The 27,821-nt window shown below is 40.0% G+C and overlaps 1 protein-coding gene across 1 annotated transcript in view; it reads left to right on the top strand.

The window, feature by feature from the left end:
* slc25a20 (solute carrier family 25 member 20) overlaps positions 1–24,975 on the top strand; it is a 131,360-nt gene extending 106,385 nt beyond the window's left edge. The window contains exons 3-9 of the mRNA XM_020527690.2: positions 3,691–3,818; positions 7,463–7,553; positions 10,999–11,116; positions 13,902–13,974; positions 17,376–17,485; positions 19,025–19,149; positions 20,906–24,975. Coding sequence (XP_020383279.1) covers positions 3,691–3,818; positions 7,463–7,553; positions 10,999–11,116; positions 13,902–13,974; positions 17,376–17,485; positions 19,025–19,149; positions 20,906–20,968 — 708 coding nt within the window. The 3' untranslated portion in view covers positions 20,969–24,975. The remainder of the gene's footprint in view (positions 1–3,690; positions 3,819–7,462; positions 7,554–10,998; positions 11,117–13,901; positions 13,975–17,375; positions 17,486–19,024; positions 19,150–20,905) is intronic.
* The last annotated feature ends 2,846 nt before the right edge of the window (positions 24,976–27,821 follow it).

Below are 27,821 nucleotides of genomic sequence, written 5' to 3'. Positions count from 1 at the left end.
AGGCGAAGGAATTGGGAATAGGGGATAGCATTTTTGCAGGAAGGTGGATGGGAGGAGGAGTATTCTAGGTAGCTGCGGGAGTCGTTGGGCTTGAAATGAATATCGGTTTCTAGGTGGTTGCCCGATATGGAGACAGAGAGGTCCAGGAAGGGGAGAGAGGTGTTAGAGATGGTCCAGGTAAACTTAAGGTTGGGGTGGAAGGTGTTAGTGAAGTGTATGAACTGTTCGAGCTCCTCGTGGGAGCACGAGGCGGCGCCGATTCAGTATCTTTATATCATGCCTTTCAACAACGATTGATATCTTAAAAGTCTTTACTATCAAAGAAGTACTTTTGAAGTTAGAGTCAGAGTCATACCGGGTGGAAACAGACCCTTTGGTCCAACTTGTCCATGCTGACCAAGTTTCTCAAACTAAACTAGTCCTACTTGCCTGTGTTTGGCCCACATCCCTCCAAACCTTTCCTATTCATGTCCTTATACAAATGTCTTTTAAATATTGCAACTGTACCTGAATCTACCTCTTCCTCTGGCAATTCATTCCACGTACGAATCTGTATGAAAAAGTTGCCCCTCAGGTCCTTTTTAAATCTTTCTCCTCTCAGCCTAAAAATATGCCCCTTCATTTTGAGCTCCCTGACCTTGTGAAAAGCAAAGGTCTTATCCCTTTTATCTGTGCCCCTCATGATTTCATAAACTTCTATAAGGTCACTCCTCAACTTCCCACATGCCAGTGAAAAATGTCCCAGCCTCTCCTTATAACTCAAACCATGTAGTCCTGGCAACATCCTGGTAAATCTTGTCTGAATCTTCGCCAATTTAATAATATCCTCCATATAACAGGGCGACCAGAACTGTACATAGTACTCCAAAGGACGACCTGCAGGTGACATCTCAACTCCTGTGCTCAATGGCCTGAGCAATGAAGGCAAGTATGCTAAATGTCTCCTTAACCATGCTGTCTTTCTGTGACGCAGCTTACAAGGAACTATGTACCTGAACCTCTTGGTCCCTTTGTTTGAGGGACTACCATTAATTGTACAGGTCTTGCTCCATTTCGCCACCAAAATGCAATACTTTGCATTTATCCAAATTAAACTCCATCTGCCACTCCTCAGTCCGTTGGTCCAATTGATCAATATCCCTTTGTAATTTTAGATAACTTTCTTTATTGTCGACTATACCATTAATTTTGGTGTCATCTGTAAACTTATTAAACATGCCTTCTAAATTCTCGTCCAAATCGTTTATATAAATGACAAACGAGTGGACCCAATACTGATCCCTGTGGAACACCATTGGTCCCAGGCCTCCAGTCCAAAAAGCAACCCTCCACCACCGTCTTCTGTCTTCTACTGTCAAGCCAATTTTATATCCAATTGGCAAGCTCTGTCTGAATCCTATGTGATCTAACTTTACTAATCAGTCCACCACGCAGAACCTTGTCGAAGGTTTTACTCAAGTCCATGTAGACAAAGTCTACCACTCTGCCGTCATCAATCTTTTTGGTTACATCCTCAAGAATCTCAATCAAGTTGATGAGACATGATTTCCCAAGTACAAAATTATGCTGACTATCCCTAATCAGTCCTTGCCTCTCCACATGCATGTAAATCCTATCTGTCAGAATCCCCTCCAACTAATTACCAACCACTGATGTCAGAATCACCAGTCTGTAGTTACCAGTCTTCTCCTTACAGCCTTTCTTAAACAAAGGCACAACATTAGCCACCCTTGAGTCCTCCTGCACCTCACCCATGGCAGTAGATGATACGTATATCTCTGCTAGAGGCCCCACAATTACGTCCCTAACTTCCCATAATGTCCTGGGATATACTTGATCAAGTGTCAGAGATTTATCATCTTTATGTTTTTGAAAGACCTCCAGTACCACCTCATTTGTAACGTGGACTGTTTTCAAGACATCACTATTTATTTCCCTAAGTTCGCTAACTTCCATGTCTTTGTCCACAGTAAAATATGATGCGAAATATTTGTTTAGTGTATCTCTCATCTCCTGTGGTTCCATACATAGACGACCTCATTGATCTTTACGGGGCCCTATTCTCTCCCTAGTTGCTTCTTTGCTGTTCATATGCTTGTAGAATCTCTTTGGATTACCTTTAACCTTAACTGCCAAAGCTATCTTGTCTCCCCTTTTTGCTCTCCCAATTTCCCTCTTGAGAATACTCCTGCACTCCTTATACTCCAAGAAATTCACTTGATCCCAGTTGTCTATACCTAACATATGCCGCCTCCTTATTCTTGATCAGAGCCTCAATATATTTATTCATCCATTGTTCCCTACTTTTACCAGCCTTGCCCTTCACTCTAACAGGAATGTAATGCCTCTGACCTCTTGTTATCTCACTTTTGAAAGCCTCCCACTTGCCAGTCATCTCTTTACCTGAGAACAGTCTACTCTAATCAACTTTTGAAAGCTCCTGTTTCATACCGTCAAAATTTGCCTTACTCCAATTAAGAACTTTAACTTTTATACAAGACCTTTCTCTGTAACTATTTTAAAACTAATAGAATTATGATCACTGATCCCAAAGTACTCCCTATTAATGCTTCAGTCACTTACCCTGCCTTATTTTCGAGGAGAAGGTCAAGTTTTGCTCCTTCTCTAGCACATCTACATATTGCTACAACGGTATGTCAAAGTGTAGTCACTACTATTTGGTGGAAACACTGCAGTCAATTTGCACACAGCAATCAATCAGTAGTGACTAGATAATTGTTTTATGATGATTGACAATAAATATTGGCCAACATCAGGGATAGCTCATCTATTCATCTTGTGCTATGGGATCTTTTGCATCCAACTGAGGGAGCAGAGGCTCAGTTTAATGCTCTGTTAAAAAGATGGCATTTCCAACAGTGTACTCTTTCAGTACTGCATTCCATTGCCATCCTTGATTTTGGTTTTTGTATTTAAGTCTAAGATGAGTTGATGCATTTATGTTTGAAGTATTGCAATTTATATACCTGTAATAAAATAACGGATCTTTGTGACATACTATGTAGGAAGTTTTAAAATTTGGGAGGGAGTGTTTGAAAGTTTGGAGGAGTGACATAGACAATAACATTTCGATGAACTTACTGATTTTGGTGAGGTATTGATAAGCATGCAAAACGTGCCTACCTTGTTCAGCTGAATTAGGAAAAATGGTGCTAACCTTCAAGCACAGCAAAAATTTGAAGAGAATAATTTAAACTGTTTGAACACAAGGTTGAAGCATGATTAATTGCAGATATGTCACCTAATGATGGTACGGTGGAAGCAATTTGAGGTAACAGACCTAAGTGTCAGGTAACATGGAAGTGTTCTGGCTTAAATGTGATTCTTTTCCTCCTTGATTTTATATTTGTATGAATATTGTTAGCTGGTCAATATAGCAGCTGTCTGTACAAGATGGCAAGTTCAAAAGCTCATTCTACAATGCAACCTTCTGGCCAAAAACTAGAACTACATTATTATGGCAGCTGTTTAAATTCATGATTTCCATCATAAATGTTTACAATCTTATTATGGAAATGCAACCAAAAATTATGTATTTTGTGTAAAACAGTGCAGATTCTCCTTTGGAGAATTGTCATGGAATTACTTATAATGACTTATGGAATTTCTTTGGATTCAATTGAAGTTATTGTAGTAAGTTACTTGAACCCTGTGATGTACTCCTTTTAGGGTGTTCGAGGTTTATATAAAGGAATGGCTGCCCCAATTGTTGGTGTTGCACCTATGTTTGCAGTGTGTTTCTTTGGTTTTGGCTTGGGTAAGAAACTACAGCAGAAGAATCCTGAAGATGTCCTCACGTGAGTATTCTTAGAGATTGAAGTTGAAGTTGTTTTGTTTGAAGTCATTCACTTTCAACGTAATGTTATAATAAAAACAAGGAACAGAAACCATTTTCAGTGATAACCTTGGCTGGGAGCCAGGTACCTTGCAGGAATTTGGAAGGCAAGACTGTAAAAACACAAGACAGCGATGCACAGAGATCTGTTTGGCCCAAAAAATAATGATTTCCTTGTTATAACAAAGTTACAAAATTAAGAGAAATTGACCTCTGGAGAGGAAATTAGGAAAATGTTAACTGATTTGCTGGGTAACAGCAAGTGGCAATTGGTAAAACATCTGATACAGAGGTGCATTGGCAATTTATCAGGGTACTTGAGTGGGTTATACAAAGGCTTTGTATTATTTATCAGCATTACTGAAGGTAAGCCTCTGAAATGTTCACCGCCTTCCTCAACCGAGGATTCCCCACAACCATGGTTGACAAGACCCTTAGACATGTCCATCCCATCTCCTCCACTTTGGCCCTCAATCCCTTTCTTCCCTCCCACAACAACGTCAGTGTCCCCTCGTCCTCACTTAGTTTCCTACCAACATCCACATCCAAAAGATCATTAGCTGTCATTTCTGTCACCTCTCGCGGGATGCCACCTCCATGCACACATTCCTCTCCCCTCCCTTATCAGCCTTCTGCAGGAAACATTCCCTCTGGGACTCCTTGGTCCACTCCTCCAATCCCAACGTTTCCCCACACCACCATGGCACCTTCCCATGCAATCGCATAAGGTGTAATACCTGCCCATTTGCTTCCTTTCTCCTCACTATCCAAGGTCGCAGACACACCTTTCATGTGAAGCAGGATTTACCTACACTTTGCTCAATCTAGTCTACTGTTTTTGTTGCTCAGTGTGGTCTCCCGTGAATTGGGAAGATGAAGTGCAGACGAGGAAAACTGCTTTGAGAATATCTACTTTTTTATCTGCAAAAATGACTCTGAGCTTCTGGGTGCCATTGCAAAACACCACTGCGTTCATAGAGTTATCATAGAATCCCTGCAGTGTGGAAACAGGCCCTTTAGCTCAACAAGTCCACACTGCCTGTCAGAGCGTCCCACCCAGACCCATCCCCCTATAACCCACCTAATTTACACATCCCTGAACACTATGGGCAATTTAGCATGGCCAATTCACCTAGCCTGCACATCTTTGGACTGTGGGAGGAAACCGGAGCACCTGGAGGAAACCCACACAGACAGTCAGGCAAGGGTGGAATTGAACCTGGGTCCCTGATGCTGTGAGGCAGCAGTGCTAATCACTGAGCCACCATGCCGCCCACTGGCTATTATCTCTGTTTCAGGCATCCAGTTCTCCAGCTAAGCTCAGAGCAAGCGGGAAGAACAACACCTCATCTTCTGCTTGGGAACCCTGCAGCCTTCTGGATTCAATATTGAGTTCAACAATTTCAGGGCTTGAGTACCTTCTCCCATGTCCTTACCCCAACCTCTACACACCAGGCCTTGTCATCGCGTGGGTTGCTGCCACAAGCAACCCAATGTTGGCCACTAATAGTCCCCATTGGCAGCTATTCATTCTCCCAGGCTGATCTTTACCCCCTCCTTCGCCTGTTCCACTGTTCTTTGCTACCTTTAGGCTCTATCTCCACCCTCCCCCCACCCCTTCTTTAGCATATATACCAATCTTTTCCCAGCTGGAATCAGTTCTGAAGAAGGATCACTGTACTCAGAAGGTTAACTCTGCTTTCTCTCCACAGATGCTGCTAGACCTGAGTTTTTCCAGCAATTTCTGCTTTTGTTTCTGATTTCCAGCATCCGCAGTTTTTTTTTTTTTTGGATACTGAGGATGCTTCATTTAATTAAGATGAGAGAAATCGTGGATTCCCTCACAAATGTAAAACTAAAAAAATTGCTGTTCTGATGCATTGCTGAATAGCAATAGACCCTGTATGCAGAATGACTGTCTAAAAGATTGCACCAAATTAGTTGCTACAGGAGCCACAAGGTTTAAACATACAAAAGTAATTCATAATAATTACAGATATACCTAAGAACACATTTGCAATAATAAAAATTGACGTAGAATTCAGACATCACTGTTACCAAGCTCAAGGGAAATAGATGATCATGTCTTATTGAATTCTGAAGAATCTGTTCTATCTAAGTACTTAGATCAAGTAGCTGCAAAAACTTTGGGTTTAACAGGTCCTATCACTAGCCAAGCCTGGGCCTTGTTCAACAGATTGATATCCATGTGTTGAATTCAGCAGCAAAAGACTTTGAGTCTTTGGAAGGTTTTATTATAAATTTCTTTTTTACCACAACCACCAGTTTTCACATTTCTGTTCTGGGCCCCCTCCCTGTCCAGAAACCAACTCCCCACTGGGGAAGAACCCAGCTCTTTCTTTTCTTGAAAATAGATCCACCACCAGTTAAACAAAACAACCAATGAATAAGTTGTAGAACTGCCACCAATGATAATGTCAAAGAACCCAGCTCTCTTTATTTTTATTTTGGGGTTGGAGACAATAAGGGAGAGGCTGAATAGACTGGAGCTGTTTTCTCCCGAGCGTCTGAGATTGAGGGGTGACTTTTAGAGACGTTCATAAAATCATGAGGGCCATGGATAGGGTGAATAGCCATGGTCTTTTCCCCCAGGGGTCCAAAACTGGAGGGCATAGGTTTAAGGTGACAGGGAAAAGATTTAAAAGGGACCTAAGGGGCAACCTTTTTATACATAGGGTCATGCGTATATGGAATGAACTGCCAGAGGAAGTGGAGGAGGCTGGTACAATTACAACATTTAAAAGATATCTGAATGGGTACATGAATAAGAAGGGTTTAGAGGGATATGGGCCGAATGCTGGCAAATGGGACTAGATTAATTCAGGATATCAGGTCGGCATTGACGAGTTGGACTGAAGGGTCTGTTTCTGTGCTGTACATCTCTGACTCTATAACACTCAGATGACCAATTATTAACAACAAATAAAGCTATTAAGGAGCTCTGGAGCTGTTCTTAAATGCAGTTCTAACACTGTCACACCTTGCCTGAAGTGTCAATCATGCCATTAAAATGGAGATAGTTAAAGGAAACATGGGTCTCTGATAGGTATATTACAAGGCTGTCCTCGAAGGAATCTCTGTCTGAAGTCGTAGCTTCTTGACTTAATAGTCAAAACATGTCTGTAGATATCTCAAGCTCCTAAAGCTGATGGAATGAGGTTAGTTTGTAGTCTTCGATAAATCTCATGGTCAGCTAAAAGACTGGAAATGAAACTTGAATCGGCATCCACAATTCTTAATTGGCAAAAGTCCCATGACTATTTCATCCAGGTAACCACTCTTCATGCTTTGGCCTAGACCTTTAATGTTACAGACTGTTCAGCTATGGCAGAAAATATATTTCTATCCTCGCACAGTGTTAACACAGGCTTCATGGTACTGAGGCCAATTGTAACACTCCTTCTGACACAAGCTGATATAACCCAACTGAACTTAGAAGAATCTTATTTACACAATATCTGTATCACCTGATCGGTCAAAGAACAGAATACCCTCTGCCTTTTCCTGTCCTTGGAAATCTCTGATATTCTAACCTTTACAATTCAGAGTGAACACCTTGTCTCCCATTTCTGTTTTACTGGACAGGTATCCGCAGTTGTTTGCTGCAGGGATGCTGTCTGGGGTCTTCACCACTGCGATCATGGCACCAGGAGAAAGGATCAAATGTCTTTTACAGGTAGGAATTGGTTACAAGTTAAAGAGTCATAGAATCAAACAGTTCAGAAGAGACCCTTCGGACCATTACGTCTGCACTCACAAAAAAAAAAGCCTTTGAAGAAGCACCCCCAAGGTAAATGCCTAAAATGTCTTATCCTTTAATTTGTTTTATGAAAATTAAAGTAACACACTCAAGTGGTTGATTGAAATATGATTTTCATTCCTTCATGAAGCCTCCATCAAGAGGACTCTTCCCCATTCTTTTGTTCCTCCATGAACCTCCGTGGGTGGGCAGGTTGGCAGAGCCGAATTGAGAAATACTAGTTTTTTAAAAAAAATTAATTCCTGGGGTGAGAGCATCGCTAGCTAAGCCAGTATTTGTTGCCCATCCCAGTTACCCAGAGTCAACCACATTGCTGCAGTTCTGGAGTCCCGTATAGGCCAGACCAGGTAAGAATGGTAATTTCCTGCCCTAAATGACATCAATGAACTGGAACAATCAACAATGGATTCACGGTCATCATTAGACTCTTAATTCCAGGTTTTTATTGAATTCAAATTCTACTACCTGCCGTGGTAGGACTAGAACCCAGATGTCCAGATTAACTAGGTCTATGGATTAACAATTCAGCAGTAATACCACTGGGCTGTTGCCCCCCTGTCTGGTACTACAGGTAGGAAGAAATAGCAAAAGTTTTGACCATCTTGAAATACAACATTAGGACATAACAGCAACATGCATTTATGTACAGGTAGTTCTGCTATAACGTGTATTTCGTTAGCACAAATTGACTGTAACACGATTGATGAGTAGTGGGCGCTGTTTGGATAACATGAACTTTCTACTGTACAGATGTAGCGATTTCCCTATAATGCGATTTTCAATGACACGAGGTCACACAAGAATGTGTTCGAGGCGAACTACCTGTACTGCATTTAACTGTTATGAATCTCTAATTTATGGCTCATAAGTTTTAGGACACTGTACAATTTGTGGTTTTGAGCATTAGCAGTTTCAAGTGGAGAAGATGGAGCAATGAAAGCAAACTAGGAGGCTATTATTGCTAAAAGCTCAAAAGAGAAGCGATGGAGTTATGAAACATTGGGTGGAGAATTTAGACAATGCATGAGCTAACTGAAAGCAAAAACAGAAAAGGGAAACCTTGGAAAGAGACTATCATCTCGGCTTCTAAGGGAACAAATGCTGAACTTGAGGTTTGAAAACCAAGATTGAGTGGGCAGACTGAAACTGTTGAGGTTATATCAAGGGACTCCGAGCCATTCAAGTTCAGTTGTGGTAGATTGGACCTGTTGTGGTTTGCAGCTCACTGACAGCCAATGTAAATGGTAGTCAGTTAACTGTGCTGTAAGCACAGAAAAATCTAACTTCATTCCCTGAATGAAATGTGGGTGAGGCTTAAACTCAGTTTGAACATTATGAGAGACCAGAATCCAGAAAATTTTGAAACACGAAGCTGGTGAAAAAAATCTATGTTGGTCCTCACTGAGCATTGTTGTTAAAAAAGAAATCAACAGGTTAACTTGGAAGTTTTGAAAAGTAACTCGGACAAGGAGCTAAGGAATCTACATTCAAGAGATGTTAAATTAAAGTTTTACTCTGGAAAAAAGACTGAAGATATGGGAATGTTAAAGAAAGTTTCTAGAGGAATGTGGTATACTGAAAATTGTATCATTTTGAAGTAAATAACTTCAAAATACCTTAGCATATCAGTAAACCTAACAGCCTGGCATGTATAGAAATAAGTTATAATATTAATATAGTCCTCTTTTGTTTTGTTTAATTTGTTCTACGTGCAAATGTTTGTTCTGTTTTAAAAACAAATCGTCTGGCTTAGTTCTATGAACTGCATCCAGATGTTTGGGCTTCTGTTTCAATGTTAACAGTCCCTTACCACATTGTAACAGAAGTGAAACATACCAAGGCACTTAAAAAGAGCTTCATATATAATACACCCAATTCACAGAAGCATATACTGGAACAGATGATGAAAAGTTTGATCAAAAAGCTCAGTTTTAAGGGACATGTTAGGAGACAGAGACCGAGACAGAGGCAGGGGTTAGCGAGGGAGTTTGACAGCTTGGGGCAACTGAAAGCACGGCTCTCTATGGTGGAGCAATTGAAATCGGACAAACACGAGATTAGATTAGAGGACGGAAGTTTCTTTTGATTGCTGGGTAGGACAGAGATGAGGGGTGCATAACTATGGAGGAATTTGCAAACAAGGATGCGGGTTCTAAAATTAAGGCATTATCAGACTTGAAACTGTTGAATGGCAGTAAGCACAGGTTGATTGATAAGCAAGATTTGGAGTAAGTTGAGTTGTGGAGAACAAAAGTTTGCAGAGTGTAAGATGGAAGGCTGGTCAAGAGAGTGTGGGATGAGTCAAGTCTAAAGCGAACAAAGTTTTCGGCGAAGGTTTCAGCAATGGAAGAGGAGAAGCAGTTTCAGAACCAAACAATGCTGCAGAGCTGTAAATAGGCATTCTCGGTGATGTTTGCAAATTCATTTTGTGGTCAAATAGCAGCACCAAGGTTGCAGACAGTCTTAATCATTTTGGGAAGGAAACCTGTCAGAGAATGGAGTTTGCTGTGTGTACTTAAGATAATAGCCACAGTCTGCCAAGTTTTAGAAAATCTCTAATTCTCTGTTGTGAGAGATTGGGATAGTTGCTGGACTGTAGAGTGGGAGTGAAGGAGCAGCAGATGGCAAAGCCAATTCTTGTTCTCACCCAACCAGAAGGAATATGAACTGTCCAATTGGGAAGAAAAATCAGAATTCTGATTTGCCTGTTCTGAACTGAATGTCAATTATCAATCCATCAGCAGTTAGAAAGAGACGAGCAATCGAGCATGGAGCTTTTTTTTATTCAGTCAAAGGATGACTGCATCACTGGCTAGGCCAACATTTATTGCCCATCCCTAATTGCCCAGAGGACAGTTCAGAGTCCACCGCATTGCTGTGGGTCTAAAGTCACCTGTAGGCTAGACCAGGTAAGGATGGCAGTTTCCTTCCCCATTAGTGAATCAGATGGGTTTTTCTGACAATCGACAATGGTTTCATGGTCACCAGTGGATTCTTAATTCCAGATATTTTATTGCCATGGTGGGATTTGAACCCGGGTCCCCAGAACATTATCTGGTCTCTGGATTAACAGTCCAGCGATGATACCACTAGGCCATTGCCTCCCTTGATTGGTGTAGTTATCATTGACCATCTCAGGTAATGTAGGGAGACTGAGAGGTGTTATAAACCAAGTCATCAAATAATTGGTAAACTAATCTCCACCGATTTTAATCTTTTTTTATATATATATATATAAACACAACATTGGAGAGTTAATACCTTGAGGTCCTTCTGTTCCACTGTATTTCTTGGGATTAAATGTTTTGCTTTTTTTTTAATATCTTGCCTACGTAACTAGTTGTGCAATTTTTTTTTTCAGATTCAGGCAACAACTGGTGAAAAGAAGTATGCAGGCCCTTTGGATTGTGTGAAACAGATCTACAAAACATCTGGCATTCGGGGCGTCTACAAGGGAACTGTTCTCACCCTCATCAGAGGTACACAAACTGAACATCATTGATCCTTTTTCTACATAGCTTATAAATTGATCCAGGTTTCCCTATTTCTACCTTGCTATTACAGTTAGTGGTGAACCTTGACCTGTTGGTATATAACAGAACTGTTCGGGAGGAGTTTGAGTGTATTGGTGTAGTAAGTCATCTGGATTGCTCCCTTGGGTTATTCGGTTCCATCATCGCCTGATGCAGTCCTGCTGTGGTAGCTTATGCTCTTCGTGACAGAACTTACCCCATCATTGGCTATCGGACAGAGGGATTTGAGAGCCCTTGTGCATGGTTGACAAAATGCTAGCATCCAAGTTCAGCAGTAATAAGGAAGGGAGATGGAATGTTGGCCTTTACTTCAAAGAGAACGGAGCATGAAAGAAAGGTGGGTTTGCTAAAACTATGCAAGGCACTGGTCGGACTGGTTCTGGGGAAGGGTCACCAGACCCGAAACGTTAACTCTGTTTTTTCTTTCACAGATGCTGCCAGGCTTGCTGAGCTTTTCCAGCAACTTTGTTTTTGTTACTGGTCGGACCACAGCTGGAATAGTGTGAACAGTTTTGGGCTCCTTACCTAAGGAAAGATATACTGGTTTAGGAGGCAGTCCAGAGAAGGTTCACTTGGCTGATTGTGGGTATGGAGGGACTGTCTTATGAGGAGGGGTTGAGTCGATTGGGTCTGTACTTTTGGGAATATGGAAGAATGAGAAGTGAATTATTGAAACATGTAGATTCCTAGGGGACATGACAGGGTAGATGCAGAAAGATTATTTTCCCTTGTGAAAGAGTCTGGGACCAGCAGCCATAATCTCAGAGGGTCACCCATTTAAAACAGAGATGAGGAGGAATTTCCTCTCTGAGAGAGCGCTGTATCTGGAATTCGTATATTTAAGGCTAATATAACAGATTGTTTAATCAATAAGGGAATAAAGGGTAATGGGAAAAGGCAGGAAAGAGGAGCTGAAGGTTATCAGATCAGATCTCTTTGAATGTCAGAAATGGGTTGAATGCCTACTTCTGTCCTAAGCCTTGTGGTTTACCCATACGCAGGTGCTCTTGGAAACTGATATCCCAAGCCAGAGTGCATCTGTGCCCGTTCTTAATTCAGTGATTTTGCTGATGATGGTCTGCTAATTCTTGCACTGTTACACAATTCAAGGTTCAAAAATGATGGAGACAAGGTGGGATGAATCAAGAAGTCATAACTTAAGTGTAACAACCTTGTAGATGATAGGAGGAAGGATATGGCATGACTAGTTTCACAACATTGTGGATGATAAGGGAATTTAAAATATTTATTCAACAATCTCCAAAATTGGTTTGTTTCATCCTGATGTGGTTTATTACAGAAGTCCGTTGACAGCACCAAGAGGCTGCAGGACAAACTATCCACATTGCTTCAGAAGCCATTAATTGCCATGTTGTTCATGTCTGTGAAGAGTTCAATGAAACCACAGATTTTATGCCCGGCTAAGAGGGATTTTTACCTCTTGCAGCTCCTGTTTGAGCTAGAATACCTTGAAATGGTTCTTTTGTTCATATTTTCCTGTTGGCTACTTACATAATTATTATTTGTGCCAATCGCTTGACTGTTATCTTGGAGGTGGGTTCTGGGAAGTGCAGACTTTTATTGCCTTTTAATCTCACTGAATGGTAGTTGTACGATCTGTTTACTAAATTCCTACTGATTTCCTGCCTCTGAAAGTTTAAAAGGGATCAGAAACAGAATTTGTGAAATATCTCCCAATCTAGCAGTTCTTCTGAGGTTGTGTAAACGTGAATTGGGGACCCAGTGACAATCTAAATTTAAGTTGCGTCGTGAATGCTAAAATATCTATTCTTGGAAGATTTAGAGGAAAATTGCACCAGAGTGTAGCTGAAATTTGATCTGCTTTAATGGAAACACAAAAAGCTGAAATAAGCCAATAATAAATGAGGCAGCATCTATGGAGAGAAACAGTTAATGTTTCAGATCAATGAAATTTCTTCTGAATGGCAGAGAAATAAAATATCAGTATTTTAAGCTGGTGGAAAGGGACAAGAAGAACTCAGAAAAAGATTAACTCTGTTTCTCTCCACAAATGTTCCGTGACGACTTTTCTTACTTGTTCTTTATATCTGCTTTTGTGTCTATTGGTAATTTTTTTAATGAACTTGTTGTGTAATTTTATAGATTCAACCATAGCCTAAAGTCCAAGAGATGAAAAGAAACTGTGCTGTGTCAATTCTGTAGGCAGAGTGGTGGTTTCCTTTCCTCTTCTGGGGAGCGCTACACTGACAGATGTACTTGAGTTTGAAGGGAGCAGGACCCTGCTTTTAGAAGTGATCCTTGGCTTGGAGCATTACAGTTAATCTGTATAAATCCCGGAAAAGTACCAAAGAGTTCTACAGTTTGAAAAATAAAGAATAAATCATTTTAGAGTGGGCTGAGTCCTTCACCTTCTCTCTCTGCTTTTCATTATCTTTCTTATCTTTTTCTCTTTATCAGTATCTTTTTCTCTTTATCAGTATGACTAAGGTCATTGCTGTCTGAGCCTGAGCCTTCTCCTAATCTCTATTTCAACACTATGAAGCGATTAGAAAGAAAAATTTTATGTACAGTAGGAATGTTTAGCCCTTAGCAAGGCATAAGGGAAGACAGTTGGAAGGAGTGATTACAATATCAAACCAAATATTGAAGTACAAAATGGAAGTTGCAGGATAAAAACATGAATTGTTGAAATGTGGTGAACTTTTGTCTTCCTGCTTCAGCTGTATAACTTTTTTTTCTGTTTTGTTAGATGTTCCTGCAAGTGGAATGTACTTCATGACCTATGAATGGCTGAAACATACGCTTACTCCCGAGGGACAGAGGTCAGTATCTTCATAATATTGTATCCATTGAAAATCAGATTGCATTGTGTGTCGCAGTCCTATCTTGAGCAAAGCATTTTGGGGTATTCTCACTATCCTTCCTACCGTCCTTGTTTGGAGACAGCTGTGTAAAATTCCATCTTCTTAATGTTCCTGAGAAACAGCCAAAGAAATAGCATGTTAATGAGTGCAATACCAATGTGCATTTCCAAAACTTCAAGTGAAAAGTGACTGATCTCTGCAGGTCTGTTGCAGTGGAGTCTAGAATATCCAGCAATGATGACATTGTCTCAATTGCCCTTTTCCAACATTAGAATCCTTTATTTATTCATTCAGGGGATGAGGGTGTCGTTGGCCAGGCAGCATTTATCGCCCATCCCTAATTGCCCAGAGGGCAGTTTTAGAGTCAACCACATTGCTGTGGGTCTGGAGTCACATGCAGGTCAGACCAGGTAAGGATGGCAGTTTCCTTCCCTAAAGGACATTAACGAACCAGATGGATTTTTCTGACAATTGACAATGGATTCATGGTCATCATTAGATTGTGAATCCCAGATATTTATTGAATTCAAGTTCCACCATCTGCCGTGGCGAGATTCAAAAGTGGGTCCCCAGAACATTAGCTGGGTCTCTGAATTAACAGCCTAGCAATAATACCACTAGGCTATTGCCTCCCCAAAGAATTGTGAATACACTTCAGAAAGTAGCCCTTTGTCTGTATGACACTTCGGATATCCTGAAGTCTTGAGGCATAAACAATAGGAGCAGAAGTGGCTGCTTCAAGCCTTCAAACAGTGTTTTTTTCCTTATTCTGTCAGATGTGGGTATCACTGTCAAGGTTAGCATTTGCTGACATCCTAATTGCACTTTAACTGTGTGACTTCCTTGCCCATTTAAGGGCAGTTAATAGTCAACCATATTTCTGACGAGTCACATCTCCACCAGACCAGTGGTACCGAAGGACGTTGGTGACCCAGAGGATTTTTATGGTAATTGATGGTTTCATGGTCACCATTACTGAGACTGGCTTTATATTCCAGATTTCTTCACTGGAGTTTAAATCTCACCAGCTGTGCTGGTGGGGTTTGTACCTCTGTCGCAAAAGCATTAGCTTGCGCATCTGGATTACCAATCCACTGACATAATCACTGCACCAGCATCTCCCCCTGTAACATGGCTGTTCTGCCTCAACTCTACCATCCTTCACTATTCACTTTTGCCTTAATTCCCTGAGCATTTAAAAACCTATCATCCTCTACGTGGACTGAGTCACTTCACGTCCCCGGTATAGAAAATTCCAAAAATCCAAAGTGCTCCGAGTGAAGAAGTTTCTTCTCATCTCAGTAGTAATTGGCCAACCCTTTATTCTGAGTTTGATTCCTGGTTCTGGATTCCCCAGCTCGGGAAACACTCTTCCCATTTATCTGACCAAGGCTTTTAAAATGCTATGTACTTCAAAGTAAGTGTTTTTCTGAATTTCAGAAAATATCATCCTGTCTACTCAGTTTACATGCATAAGACCATCCTATTATCTCAGAAAGCATTGTTGTGAAGCTGTTATTGCACCTTCTCCAAAGTAATTTTAACTTTACCAATGTAGGGTGACCAAAATGGCACTCAAGGTAAGGTCTCACCAAGTCCATGTACAATTGCAGTCAAACTTCTCCTTCATTCCCTTTTGGAGTAAAAGCTAACATATCATTTTTCTCTCCTCATAGTGAGCATCTCTGCATGTTAGCTTTGAGTGATTGATGCATTAGGGACATTTGAGTCCCTCTGAGCAACATTTCCCAGTCTCTCATCATTTTAAAAATATTCCATTTTGGAAGGTGAAATAGATAAATTCTTACTTCCGTCCGTTATATTGCATCTGATTCTTGTTATTCCTTCATGTAACCTGTCTCTTTCATTTCAGGTTTCTGTGTCCTCAGAACTTATTTTCCTATTTAACTTGCTTTCATCAGCAAACTTGGATATATACATATGATCCCTTCACCACGCAAGTTATTAATGCAGATTTGAAACAGCTGTTAGCACTGATGCTTGCTGTAGCTTGCTAGTTACAAACTGCCAGTTTGCAAATGATCCATGAATCCTTCGAGTTCAGTTTGTTGAGCAATTCTTAATCTGTGCCAATCCCATGAGCTGTAATTCTGTGCAACACCTATGGTGTGGCAGCTTACCAAATGTTTCTTTATGCAAATCCAGATATTAAATATACACAGGTTTTCCCCCTTAATCTACCCGAGTTGTTACACTCGAGTAGATTGTTCAAAAAACTATTTCCCCTTCATACATTTGTGTTGACTTTGCCTAATCACATTGTGGTTCTCTGAAGTGCCCTGTTTTCATTTCGATCCTCAATTCTCACACTTGCCTCCTATTGCTATCAAGTTAGCATGTTTATAGTTTTCTGATTTCTTGCTTTCCTTTCTTGAATTATAGGGGTTACATTTCTAACTTTCAAACTTTAGCACACTATTATGGGATTTGGGAGTCTGGAAGATTAAAATCAATTGCATTCACAAACTCTGTGGTTATATAACCCCCTGATGCAAAATGTCAAGTCCAGGGGATTTGTTGACTTATCATTCATTTCTCCAGAACCACTTCTTATTTAGTAACAATTCTCAAGGTCCTCATTTTCACCAGATCCTTTAGAAAAATTAAAGGAGAGCCTCTGCTAATGATTTTTTTGGCAACTCTATGTTGCCAGTCATGGAGTATTAATTGCATTCCTCAAAAGAGAGTCAAAGGTGCTCCATATGTACTGCTATTAGAAACTTAGCAATAAATGGTTAGAATCGTACAGTACAGAAGAGGCTGTTTGGCCCATGTTATTGTTATGGTTATGGTTATGGATTAGAATAAACAGAGGCCCATGACCTGGTGGCCAATTCCTTCCTGTGTATTGCCTTTATGTAGCATTTTTGAAGGACCACAGACATTTTAGTGTGCTTTGCAGGCAATGAAGTACTTTAGAATTGCAGTCGTTGTTGTAATTCAGTAGCCAAAATACATAGAGTATGCTTCCACAAAACAAAACATGCTAACGACCAGATAACTTATTTGAGGGATAGATCACTCCCAGGCCACTAGGGATAATTTCCCCACTTCTCTCCAAAACTTTCATCTACTGGGCAAGGATATGGGATCTTGGAATAGCTGATAGCCTCTCGAACAGTGTGGCACTCACTTAATACTGGACTTGAGTGTCGGCCTTGACTTTTGGGCTCAAGTCCATGGACTTGAACCTAGAATCTTGTGACTTAATGGCAAGAGTATTATCCCTCGAACTGTTGATGACACCAAAATGTCAGAATTGGCGATAGAGCTGAGGCAGCAAAACATTTCAGAAATTTAGTTCCATAAATTGCTTTTCTCCCCCCACTTTGTTGCAGTGTTGCTGATCTGAGTGTACCCCGTGTCCTGCTTGCTGGTGGAATGGCTGGAATCTTCAACTGGGCAGTTGCAATTCCTCCAGATGTGCTGAAATCCAGATTCCAAACGGGTCAGTTGATTCTTCTGAAACTCCTTTTGAGTCTCTGCAACAACTCGAGGCATTCCAGAGAAGGTTCACTAGGCTTATACAGGGTTTGGAGGGCCTGTCTTATGAGGAGAGATTGACTGGATTGCACCTACACTCATTGGAATTTAAAAGAATGAGAGGTGACCTTATTGAATTGTACAAAATTCTTAGCATACTTGACATGGTAGATACAGAAAATTTGTTTCTCTTTGTGGAAGAGACTGAGATGGACAGATTTTTAATCCTGAGGGGAATCAAAGGTTATAAGAAAAAGGCAAGAAAGGGGAATTGAGGCTCTCATTGAGGGATGGAACAACTTGATAGGATGATTGGTCTACTTCTGCTGTTATGTCTTATGGGCTTATGACTTGGCTTGGGAGTTGGATCTGGTCTGGTGTCTCCAGATACAGCCAGCAGAAGCACTAAGCATACAGACCACAGTCTGTAGTTCGATTGCTATGCTGTGACCGTGTTTATCTTTGGTCAGGGTGGTAATATTTACTTAGAGTATTTTATGTTAGGGATGGCGTGATAATCAACCATGGGTCCTGCTCCTAATCATAACGCAGTGGTGACTACTGAGATCTGCCCATGTGTGTTTGGGAACGTTGGGACAGGATTGCACTTGGCAGTGTGATTGCATCATATGTTGCCAGTCATTGTCTGGATTCCTACATGTGCAATGACCGATTGCAGGGAACCTTGTCGAAACCTTTTAACTGTGCAGGATTTTCAAGTTGGAGTAAATACGAGAAATAAAAAAAAAAAGTCTTTTTGGTAATTTTTGTATTGTTTAGTGGTGTCCAGCATTGCAGTGAAGAATGCGTGGATAGGGTGAGATGAGGTAAGGTACTGGAAAACTTGTGTGGAGCAAGAACACAAACGTCAACTAAATTGACTGGGTATTATTTAAATTGGGAAAGACTGTAGAAAGCTGCAGCAAAAGGATTTGGGGATCCTTGTGCATGAATCCTAAAAATGTAGCCTTCCGAGTTCAGCAGATAATCAGGAAATCAAATATAATGTTGGCCTTCGTTTCAAGAGGAATGGGATATAAAAATAGGGTGGGTTTGCTAAAACTAAACAAGGCACTAGTCAGATCACAACTGGTATACTGTGAACAGTTTTGGGCCCTTTTATCTAAGGAAAGATGTACTGGTACTGGAGGCAATCCAAAGAAGGTTCACAGGAATTTATTTTCTGTGAGCAGTGAATCTGTGGAGTTATTTATTCAGAGTGTGGTAGATGCTGGGTTGTTAGGCATATTCAGGGCTGAGATAGATTTTTAACCAGGAAGGGAATCCAGGATTATGGGCAAAGACAAGAAAGTGGGAGTTGAGGATTATCAGATCGGCCATGATCTCATTGAATGGTGGAGTAGACTTGATGGTCCAAATAACCTACTTCTGCTTCTGCATCATATGGTCTTCTAAACCAATTGGAGGGCTGCATTTAGAGCAAGGACGCAACTCAATGTAATCCCAATAAATAATCAATTTCTTTACATCCCCTAACTCTTAGCTCCTGAAGGAAAGTATCCTAACGGATTTCGAGATGTCCTTCGGGAACTGATCAAGGAGGAAGGTATTGGTTCACTCTATAAAGGCTTCAATGCTGTCATGATTCGAGCTTTCCCTGCCAATGCGGTAAGTGTTAGTAGTGATTATCATTTCAACTGAGCTACATGGTTCCATGTAGTAGAGCTGTGAAAGGAAATGTGCAGCATTAACGCTGGGGAATCTATATCCTGCCTAACAGATCTTTACAACAGTGTTTGCAAGTGCTGAATTGTGTTGTGGTTGTAAAAAGCTTAGAAATCATTTTAGGAATATTTAATTGATTACAGTTCATTGGTGTATGTCCCAGACAACGTTATCCCAGGTCCCTTGTTCTGTGCTGGTGCCTGCAGTCCTGGGTGAGATTATTCCTGCTCTCAAAATCCTCATCAACTTGTCAGTTGAAGATCGGGCTGGACTTGTATTACTCTTTTTTTTTTCTGCCAAAACCCAACAGGAAAACAATACTGACAGTTGCCATCAAGGCACCTGGCTGAATTATGAATATTTGGGTGAAGTCAAGAGTGGGGAAAACTGATGGTTATTTTTCAGTTTATTTGATTAAACGGGCTCTAATCATGGCAACACAGAATACTTGGACGCTAGATTAATCCACCTTCTTGGAAGATTGTCAGTTCTCAAGTTGGCCTGTGCCTTGAGGAGGTATTGAGTGTGGTCGCTTTCCAGTTTTGAAGGATGTGCAATCAGGGAGACAGTCACACCATCATGAGTCAGTGAAAAACGTCACTAACCCAGATCTGAAAGCAGATGATTGAAGCCTTGGCTTATGGAATGTGACAAAGACTCATATTATGATAATTCTTATGAAGCTCAGGTTCTAAGGTGAAGGTAAAATGGATTTTAGTTTTCAGTTCTATGCAGCTCTGATGTTTTTTAAAAGAAAAATGTCAAAGTAATTTTGGACAATAAGTTGAAGATAGCATTTCCAAGAAATCATGTGATTTTAGCTAAATGACATCAAGAAGATGATCGTGAAAGTGTCTGATGACTTGAATTTTACAATCTAGAGAGAGAAAGGGATCCACGTACAGGCTAATTCAGAGAGAAAACTGAATGGAGTTGAGGTCTAAGCCAGCTATGATCTAATTAAATGACAGAACAGGTGTGAGGAAATGAATGGCCACTTCCTGTTCTTATGATCCTACTCATGAAAAACTTCCCCAAAATTGTTGAATGCAGAGTTAACCAATGAAAGAACGACAATACTTTTTTATTTCTTTAATGGATGTGGGTATTGCTGGCAAGGCCAACATTTGTTGCCTATCCCTAAATGCCCCTTGAACTGAGTGGCTTGCTAGAGGAATTTCAGTGAGCAATGAAACATTAAGCATACTGTTGTGGATATGATGTCACATGTAGGTCAGGCAGATAAGGATAGAAGACTTCTTTCCCTAAAGAATGTTAGTGAACTAAGTTTTTATTGAATCAATGATAATCTCAGGTATAATGATTGAGAAACTAGCTTTATCCTCCAGATTTATTAATTTAATTTAAATTCCACTAGATACAGTGGATTATATCCCAGAGCAGTTTCTGGATTATTAGTCCAGTGACATTACCACTACCTCCCCCACAGTTTCTCAGTACTCTTAATGCATAAACAATTCTCCGCAACGTGAAGCAATTGAAATAATATTCCGGAAAGCCAACAAATAGAGAAATCCAACAATAGACCACAAGAAATGTGATAGATTTTTCAATGCAATTCTGAAGGAGTTTGGGGTTTTTAAAAATCATTTGGTACTGATCAGAGCTGACCAGATTTCTGGGGAAATAAATTTTTGACCCTTTTTTTTTAGTGTCCCATTTTATGTTTCTTTTTCAGGCCTGTTTCCTTGGCTTTGAGGTTGCCATGAAGTTTCTGGATTGGCTCCTACCTGGTGTGTGAGAGAGGATCAGAAGTGGATCAGTGCTGGAATTCTGAAATAGCTTACCAGATGGCCATGACTGTTTTTCAATGTGCTGAATCAGGAATGGGATTTCATTATCTAATAGATGCTGCATTGAAAATTTATCATAGTCATTTTATGAAGAATTATATTTACACTTGCCTTAACAATGTTCACCTGATGACTGTGGGTTCTATGTAAAATTCTGAAATTCACTTTTGAGCCGTAATTTATAAGTAACACGATATGCACCGGGAGAAGGCAATTATGAATCAACTGCGTCAAACTAGTGATAACATGGCTTTTCATGATTACGATCTTGTTAGCTCAGAGCTGTCCTTGCACTGATATCATTGTTAAATCTTTCCTCCTGCAACACAACAGTGCAATTAACTAGAAAAAATGCTAACCGAGTGCAGCAACTGAGGGGGAAGAGAATTTAATATCTTCGGTGTGATCCTTCAACGGTTAAACCCTTATCCTTGGTGCAACCTTTTAGGGATGAAACAAATTTAATTTGGGTGGCTTTGACCTGGGTTTCTTTTGGCACAGCTAGCTTTTGTTTTTGAGAGAGTTATAGAATGCAGATTTTGACAGCAAGGACAAGTTGAAGATTTACACTGGAAGGAATGCTATGCAACACTGCATGGACTGCAATGGTTCAAGAAGGTTGCTCATCACCATTTTTCAAGGGCACTTGGGAATTGGCAACAAATGCTGACCTAGCCAGCAATTCCTACATCCTGTGAAATAATAAAAGGGAAGTTGCACTTTAGGGTTGAGAAATGTGTTTCATTCTTAGCAGATTAGAAAATGAGAGCATTGCTGTTTCTACCACAATTTATAGGCTCCAGTTATTTTTACCTTGTATCCTTCGGTGCCTGTTCCAAACTGCCCTGTAATCTTTCAATATCTGATCAGACTTGACCTGACTTGGCCATGGTCTGAAACTGCCAACCAAATCTCATTGGAACTTGCATTTTTACATTTCAATTTCTGAATCTACTACCTGGAATGTCAGGAACAATCTTGCTGTTTCACCAGTGGATTCAGACTGACCACCTTACCAGAGTTCAAGGAACATTACCATTTTGAACAATAGAAATGCTTATCATTTCCTGTTGATTTTGTCCACTTTGTTTAATGTTTTGAATACCAATTGTCCTCAACATTAAGGTATTTGAATTTTGATTTAATATTTTGAGACTGGGTCCATCTGACATTGCAGAAAATTAGAGCTTTGACTGTCAAGAGAATTTCCTGAGATTTACGTTTAGGTTAAGAACAGTTGGGATAAACAGTGAGCTGTTATTGCAGTTTCAGCTGTGCCATTGGGCAGAAGAGAATGGAAACTTTCTCTCAGGTAGAGGGAGAAAAACCAGCACTTGTCACCCAGTGTTGTTCAACTTGAACACCTGTGTCGAATCACCTTAGTCCCCATACGTGTCATCTTTGATCAAAGACTATGTCAGGCACAGAACAAGGCTAAGAATGGTGGTAAACTGGTATGGAAAATTCAGCAGGTGATGGAATTGAGGTGCTGCAAACATTTGGAATATGGCTTCCATTGACAGTGGTGAGTGTGAAGGTTTCACCAAACTTTGATCCAAAAGGGCTGATGCTGTACTTGTACCTCTTGACCTTCTGGAGACGAACAGGTATCACGATTTCAACAAATGGGAGATGGCAGTTTCCTAGTGGAAACTCTGAAGCAATTAAACATACTACGCCATTTTAATAAGGAGTGAAACCAAGCTGAAGTTGAACCTTTGCTCATTCAATGTCCATTTGCAAACACACTTTTCAATTGAGGTTACTGCATACTGACAGAGAGCTGAAGCCTTGGCTTGTCATCTCCTTCCACCGCTCTGAGGAGCATTGAGATAATTTGTTCCTCTTCTGGAAGATCAAATGTGAAAGCTTCCTACTGTGCCAACTGTCCATCATCACCAACCAGGCTATCTCATGGTTAGCTAATGCCTCTGTGTTTAAATTCTCATACCAATTTATCTGAAATGGAGAGATGGGGCTTAGAGGGGCTACAAGGAAGAAGAGAGAACTTGATGTGAGATTTGGGTTGACAGACTCTGTTCTGGCATTAATTCTGCAGCATTTTGTCTTTCTGGTGAAGCTTGTCATGTTTTACTGCAGTGTTGCTGGTACTTGGTGATCTGCTGAATCCTCCATGTTTTACGTTTAAAAATCCAAAGTGCTGCTATCCTTTGAGAATTACAGGCCCTGTAGCACTTTTGGCTCAATGCTGTCTGCTCCAAGATTTCATTTGACTTTATTCAAATGAATTAATGAAACCATTTGAAGCTGTGACTCTTGAATGCAATTTTTATGAAATGATTGCAGTTATTAAATCTGTGCCTTCTGCCTTAAGTACTTTACAATTATCAATGTCCTATGCTTCGCTCAAAATGAAATATTTCCGGTTTGGATCTGACTTGAGTATATGTTCTCGTTGTTGAGAACAAATCCTGATAATTAGCTTGAAGCGATTAATATCAGAGGCTGACTAGAACGATCGGAAGAAATGAGCAAAGAAAAAATGAAACAATCATTGGATTTGCTGGACCACTGAATAAAGAAACCCAACTTCAATTACTGGGACCCCAAGGTCTTAGACTGATGTTTGGAGGTCAGGTTCTCTGTTTTCATCCTTTTGTTTTTGTGGAAACCAAACATTAAATTTGTTTCCATGAAATAACAATGACCTTGGAAAGAACCGTTCCTGTAAAAACACATGAATGTTTGTGATTTCCATTTTAAAAGAAAATAAATGCACCAATCAATGCAAGCAACTCAGCAACATTAGGGACCCTTTGTGCCTGTAATCTTTGTGTAGATGTTGTTTGAAGAGGCAGTGCGGTTTTGATGCCGCCTGCTGGATCTAGTTAACAATACCTCAAAATTGTGTCCAAACTCATGCAGATTCATAACTGTTTACAGCCATCTGATGAATATGGCAATGTTACTTACTACTTTCAAGAGGAGGGAGTTTCTGGCCATCCTCTCATTCCCCTTATTCTGGAGTTTTGCACATACACCCCAACATAATCTGTGACCAGTTGACTTCTAACCAGGGATAAATGGATAAAGAGCTAGTTATTGCTACATGCCTGGAAGTGGTTTCCAGTTCAACTGGTGAAACTCAAAACTGTGTCCGTTCATCGGGACGTAAAGTAAATGTACACATGAAATCATCCTGGTGTGAAATGTATGTAGCACTGTTTTGAAGTAGGATAAACTCTGTCCTTTCATCTCTGCTGTCCAGATTAAACATTAATGGCTATGTATTTTTTCTAGCTGACTGCAACTTAGGTAAAATGGGTTCACGTGGGTGTTTACAGAACAGCATAAAATAATAACATTGGAAATACTAGATTGTTTCTCCAGTGTGAGTTTCGGTGCTCTGGGGTATTGTACACTTGAGGGGCCATAATTCAAACATGGAATAAACTGAAGCCCCATCCGCATTCTCAGGTGTACACAAAGATTCCAATGGCACTTTTTGAAGAAACTTTTGGGAGTTCTACCTGGTGTCTGACCCATATTTGTCCGAGAACAACCACCACTAAAATGGATCATTTGATCATATTATCTCATTGCCGTTTGGAGAGCTTGATCTGCATTTCAACACTACTCTTCAAAAGTACTTTGGGATGTCTGTGGGTTGTGAAAGGTGATATGTAAATGCAATTTCTTTCTAACTGACCAGGTATCTATTAATAGTTTTTTTTTGTTGGAGCTGGGGCTCAAGGTTTACCATTTTTAATGTTTTATGATTGAAGCAATGTGACAAGTTACACAGTTATTTGTACGAGTCTGTTGTAACAAATCATCAATGTGATCCAAAGGCCTCCCTAGAATTCTGTTTTAAAAGCGCAGATTAACTGGATTACTTTGTTGATAAAACCAATGTTATCAATGATGAATGAATAAATCTTTATCTGTTGAATTTTCTTCATACCCAAATAAACTTGATTTCAAAGCATCTAATCTGTCTTTTGAATAACCTTTGCCATGATTTAAAATCTTCAAAATAAATTGCTGAAACTGTGACAAAGTAGGTGTTTCAATTTGCTTGTTAGAAAAGATGCTGTACTCTTTCCCCAGTGGATATGTACCCTGGACCTCTGCATCATTGAGAATTTGGTAAGAGCCCACAAGTGCAGAGAGATACGACTGAAGTTTAATGTAAGTCATTTATATAAATGCTCCCTGATACCACAAATATACAGCAGTCATACAATAGATGGAGAAGGCATTATGGAGAGACTAATTCCAGTCAATATTAGATATGTATAAAGCAGAAAACGCGCACTAAAGACTAGCCTCTTATTTTTCAAAGTTGGGTATTTCAAAAACAAGTCAAAATATTTCTCAAACTAGCTGCTATGGTATGGTCTCTCCTACTGAGAAACACTGTTGCAAAGTTGGGTAGAGTATTTAATGTTTATAAAATGATTGGAGAGGAGTGTGTGGTCCTTTTAAAAGATGATATGTCTTTTTTAGCTTGGAGATTTTAAAAAGTCTGCAAGCAGCAGCAGATGCAAAAAGTTCTTGAAATTGAAATATTGTATCAAAAAGGTATAGTGTTGGCAGGCTAAGCAGCATTTTTACCAAGACAACAGGTTTTTGGATTTAGCCAAATAGTTTAAACCAGGCCTTAGATACAAAAACCCAATTACATTTAAATCTGATGTGTTTGACAACCTAGAACCAATCCTATTGTAAGAAATTATTAGGTCATCAAGGGTATAAAAGGGAAGGGAATTTGAAAATAGGTGTGAGGGTCAACTGTCATATGACAAGAAAATAGCTCTGAGCTATAAGAAGAATCATTGGCTCTCACATAATTCTCCAAGCTCTCAGAAAGCCATCATCTAAAATAAAAGTACCATGGCACTCTTAGCTGATATTCTCAGCAAAACAATGTGACAGAGGAAGGTGTTCCTGACTGGAGGACAGCAGAGAAGGCAAAGAATGTTCCGGAAGATTCATCCTGGCCGTAATTTTGAGAGATTAAGTTTTAATTTTTTTATATCAAGTTTGATTATATAAGTGGGACTTGTATTTATTGGAACAGCATACCATTAGAAGTTTGTTTTAATTGGTAATAGTAGTTCTGTGAATTTGCTCACTTGTTAGAGTTAGATAAATAAATTTTTACTTGTTGATTATAGAGTGACCGTCAGGAGTTGATTTTATTTCACCTCCTTTATCACAGATTGAGGGGTGAGGGGCAGGTTATACCACGTTTCCTGTAACAGATTACAAGGTGAGGCTTTTCTGGGGGGGGGCGTTTCGGTTTTAATTCAGAGAGGTGTCTTCTGCTTTGTAACAGCACTAGGTGCATGGGAACGCTACCTCTTGCACACTCCCCTCTAAGTGGCAGAGTATTTTGAACGACGTCACTGTTCCTTCGCTGTCCATGTGTTAAAATCCTGGAACACCCTTTCTGTTAGGAGAGTGGATGTTCCTACACTTAATGGACTACAATGGTTCAAGGTGATGCCTTTCTACCACCAAGGGCAATTACAGATAGGCAATGAGTGTGTACATCCAATAAAAGAATAAAGCAAAAGTGTTAGCTAACAATTAGATTTTTCTAGCAGTACCCAGTATTATATGGTGGTGCTATGTTCCCCACATATGTCCACAGACACATGCAGAAAAATTGTAAGCAACTCTATGCCAGCTGCAGAATATGAAAGAGGGAGTACTACAAACACTCGTTGCCAGCCTATGGTGATACTTAAGCAACTGTGCATCCAGCTCTCTGTCCTAGTCTGATAATATCTCGGTTTCAAAATTCTCGACCTTGTTTTCAAATACTTCCATGATTTCACCCATTCTTGTCTCAGTAACTTGCCTCAACTCTACGACTCCCTGTGAAATCTGAGCTCAAATTTACCCAGGTGCCATTTGCATTAGGAGCTTCAGTTACGTAACCCCTAAGATCTGTTATTCCTATCCAAAACATCTCTACTTCTCCTTTAATGTGTTCCTAACCTCATTCTAAGCAAGCTATTAGTATACTTTCATAATTCTCTTTCTGTATCTCAGTGTCAAAAATACATTTGTTAAAACTCTTGTGAAGCACCTTAATAGATTTTATTGCTTTTTGGGTGCTATATTAAACACAGATGTTGAGGTATTGATCATATATTGAAGTCCCCGTGCCCTATTTTGAGCTCTTGTTGACATTGGACTCTTTGAAACAAAGTTTTTTCGGACAAAGAATATTGAGTGTAAAATGGAATTAAATTGTTTTCGAAAAGGAATAAAATGATTTTTTTTCATGTAAACAATTGATTTCAAAACTATTCCTTTGGTGAACCTTGATTTTCTCCAATACATTTCTTGGCTTGGCTCTATGCTCACTGGAAACGAGAGGAGAGCTGCATCTGAGGAAGGGTTGCCAACTCTGACTGGACATATTATTGGACCATCTCATGACTGTCTGCCTATACCCTACTGTTTAGCAGCCAAAAAAGTCTATTCTCATGCCATTCTGCCTCCCTGGACCAACTGTAAAACAAAGACTTTTTTGTTTATCAAGGGGATGATATTTGCCTGTCAGTCAAATAACCTTTGTTCCCACATCCACTGTTTTTATGAAAAATTTGAGGCCACTTCATTATACGCTTTTATTTTCGGATTCTGGACAGTGGTTTATTTGGAGTGCAGAAATGATACCTGGACCGCTTTGTTTTACAGGGGTCATGAAAAGAACATGGGGACTTCTTGGAATTCAGTGAATTTAGCAAATCGTTTGGACTTGTTACTGGAATTCACGTGCCTGGGTTTATAGCTTTGTTTTGAGCATTGCTTGGAGTTCAG

This window comes from Rhincodon typus, chromosome 16 (genome assembly GCF_021869965.1).
Source record: "Rhincodon typus isolate 14 chromosome 16, sRhiTyp1.1, whole genome shotgun sequence".
NCBI classification, from domain to species: Eukaryota; Metazoa; Chordata; class Chondrichthyes; order Orectolobiformes; family Rhincodontidae; genus Rhincodon; species Rhincodon typus.
Note: the sequence above shows the minus strand (reverse complement) of the source record. Positions and strands in the feature narration are given on the sequence as shown.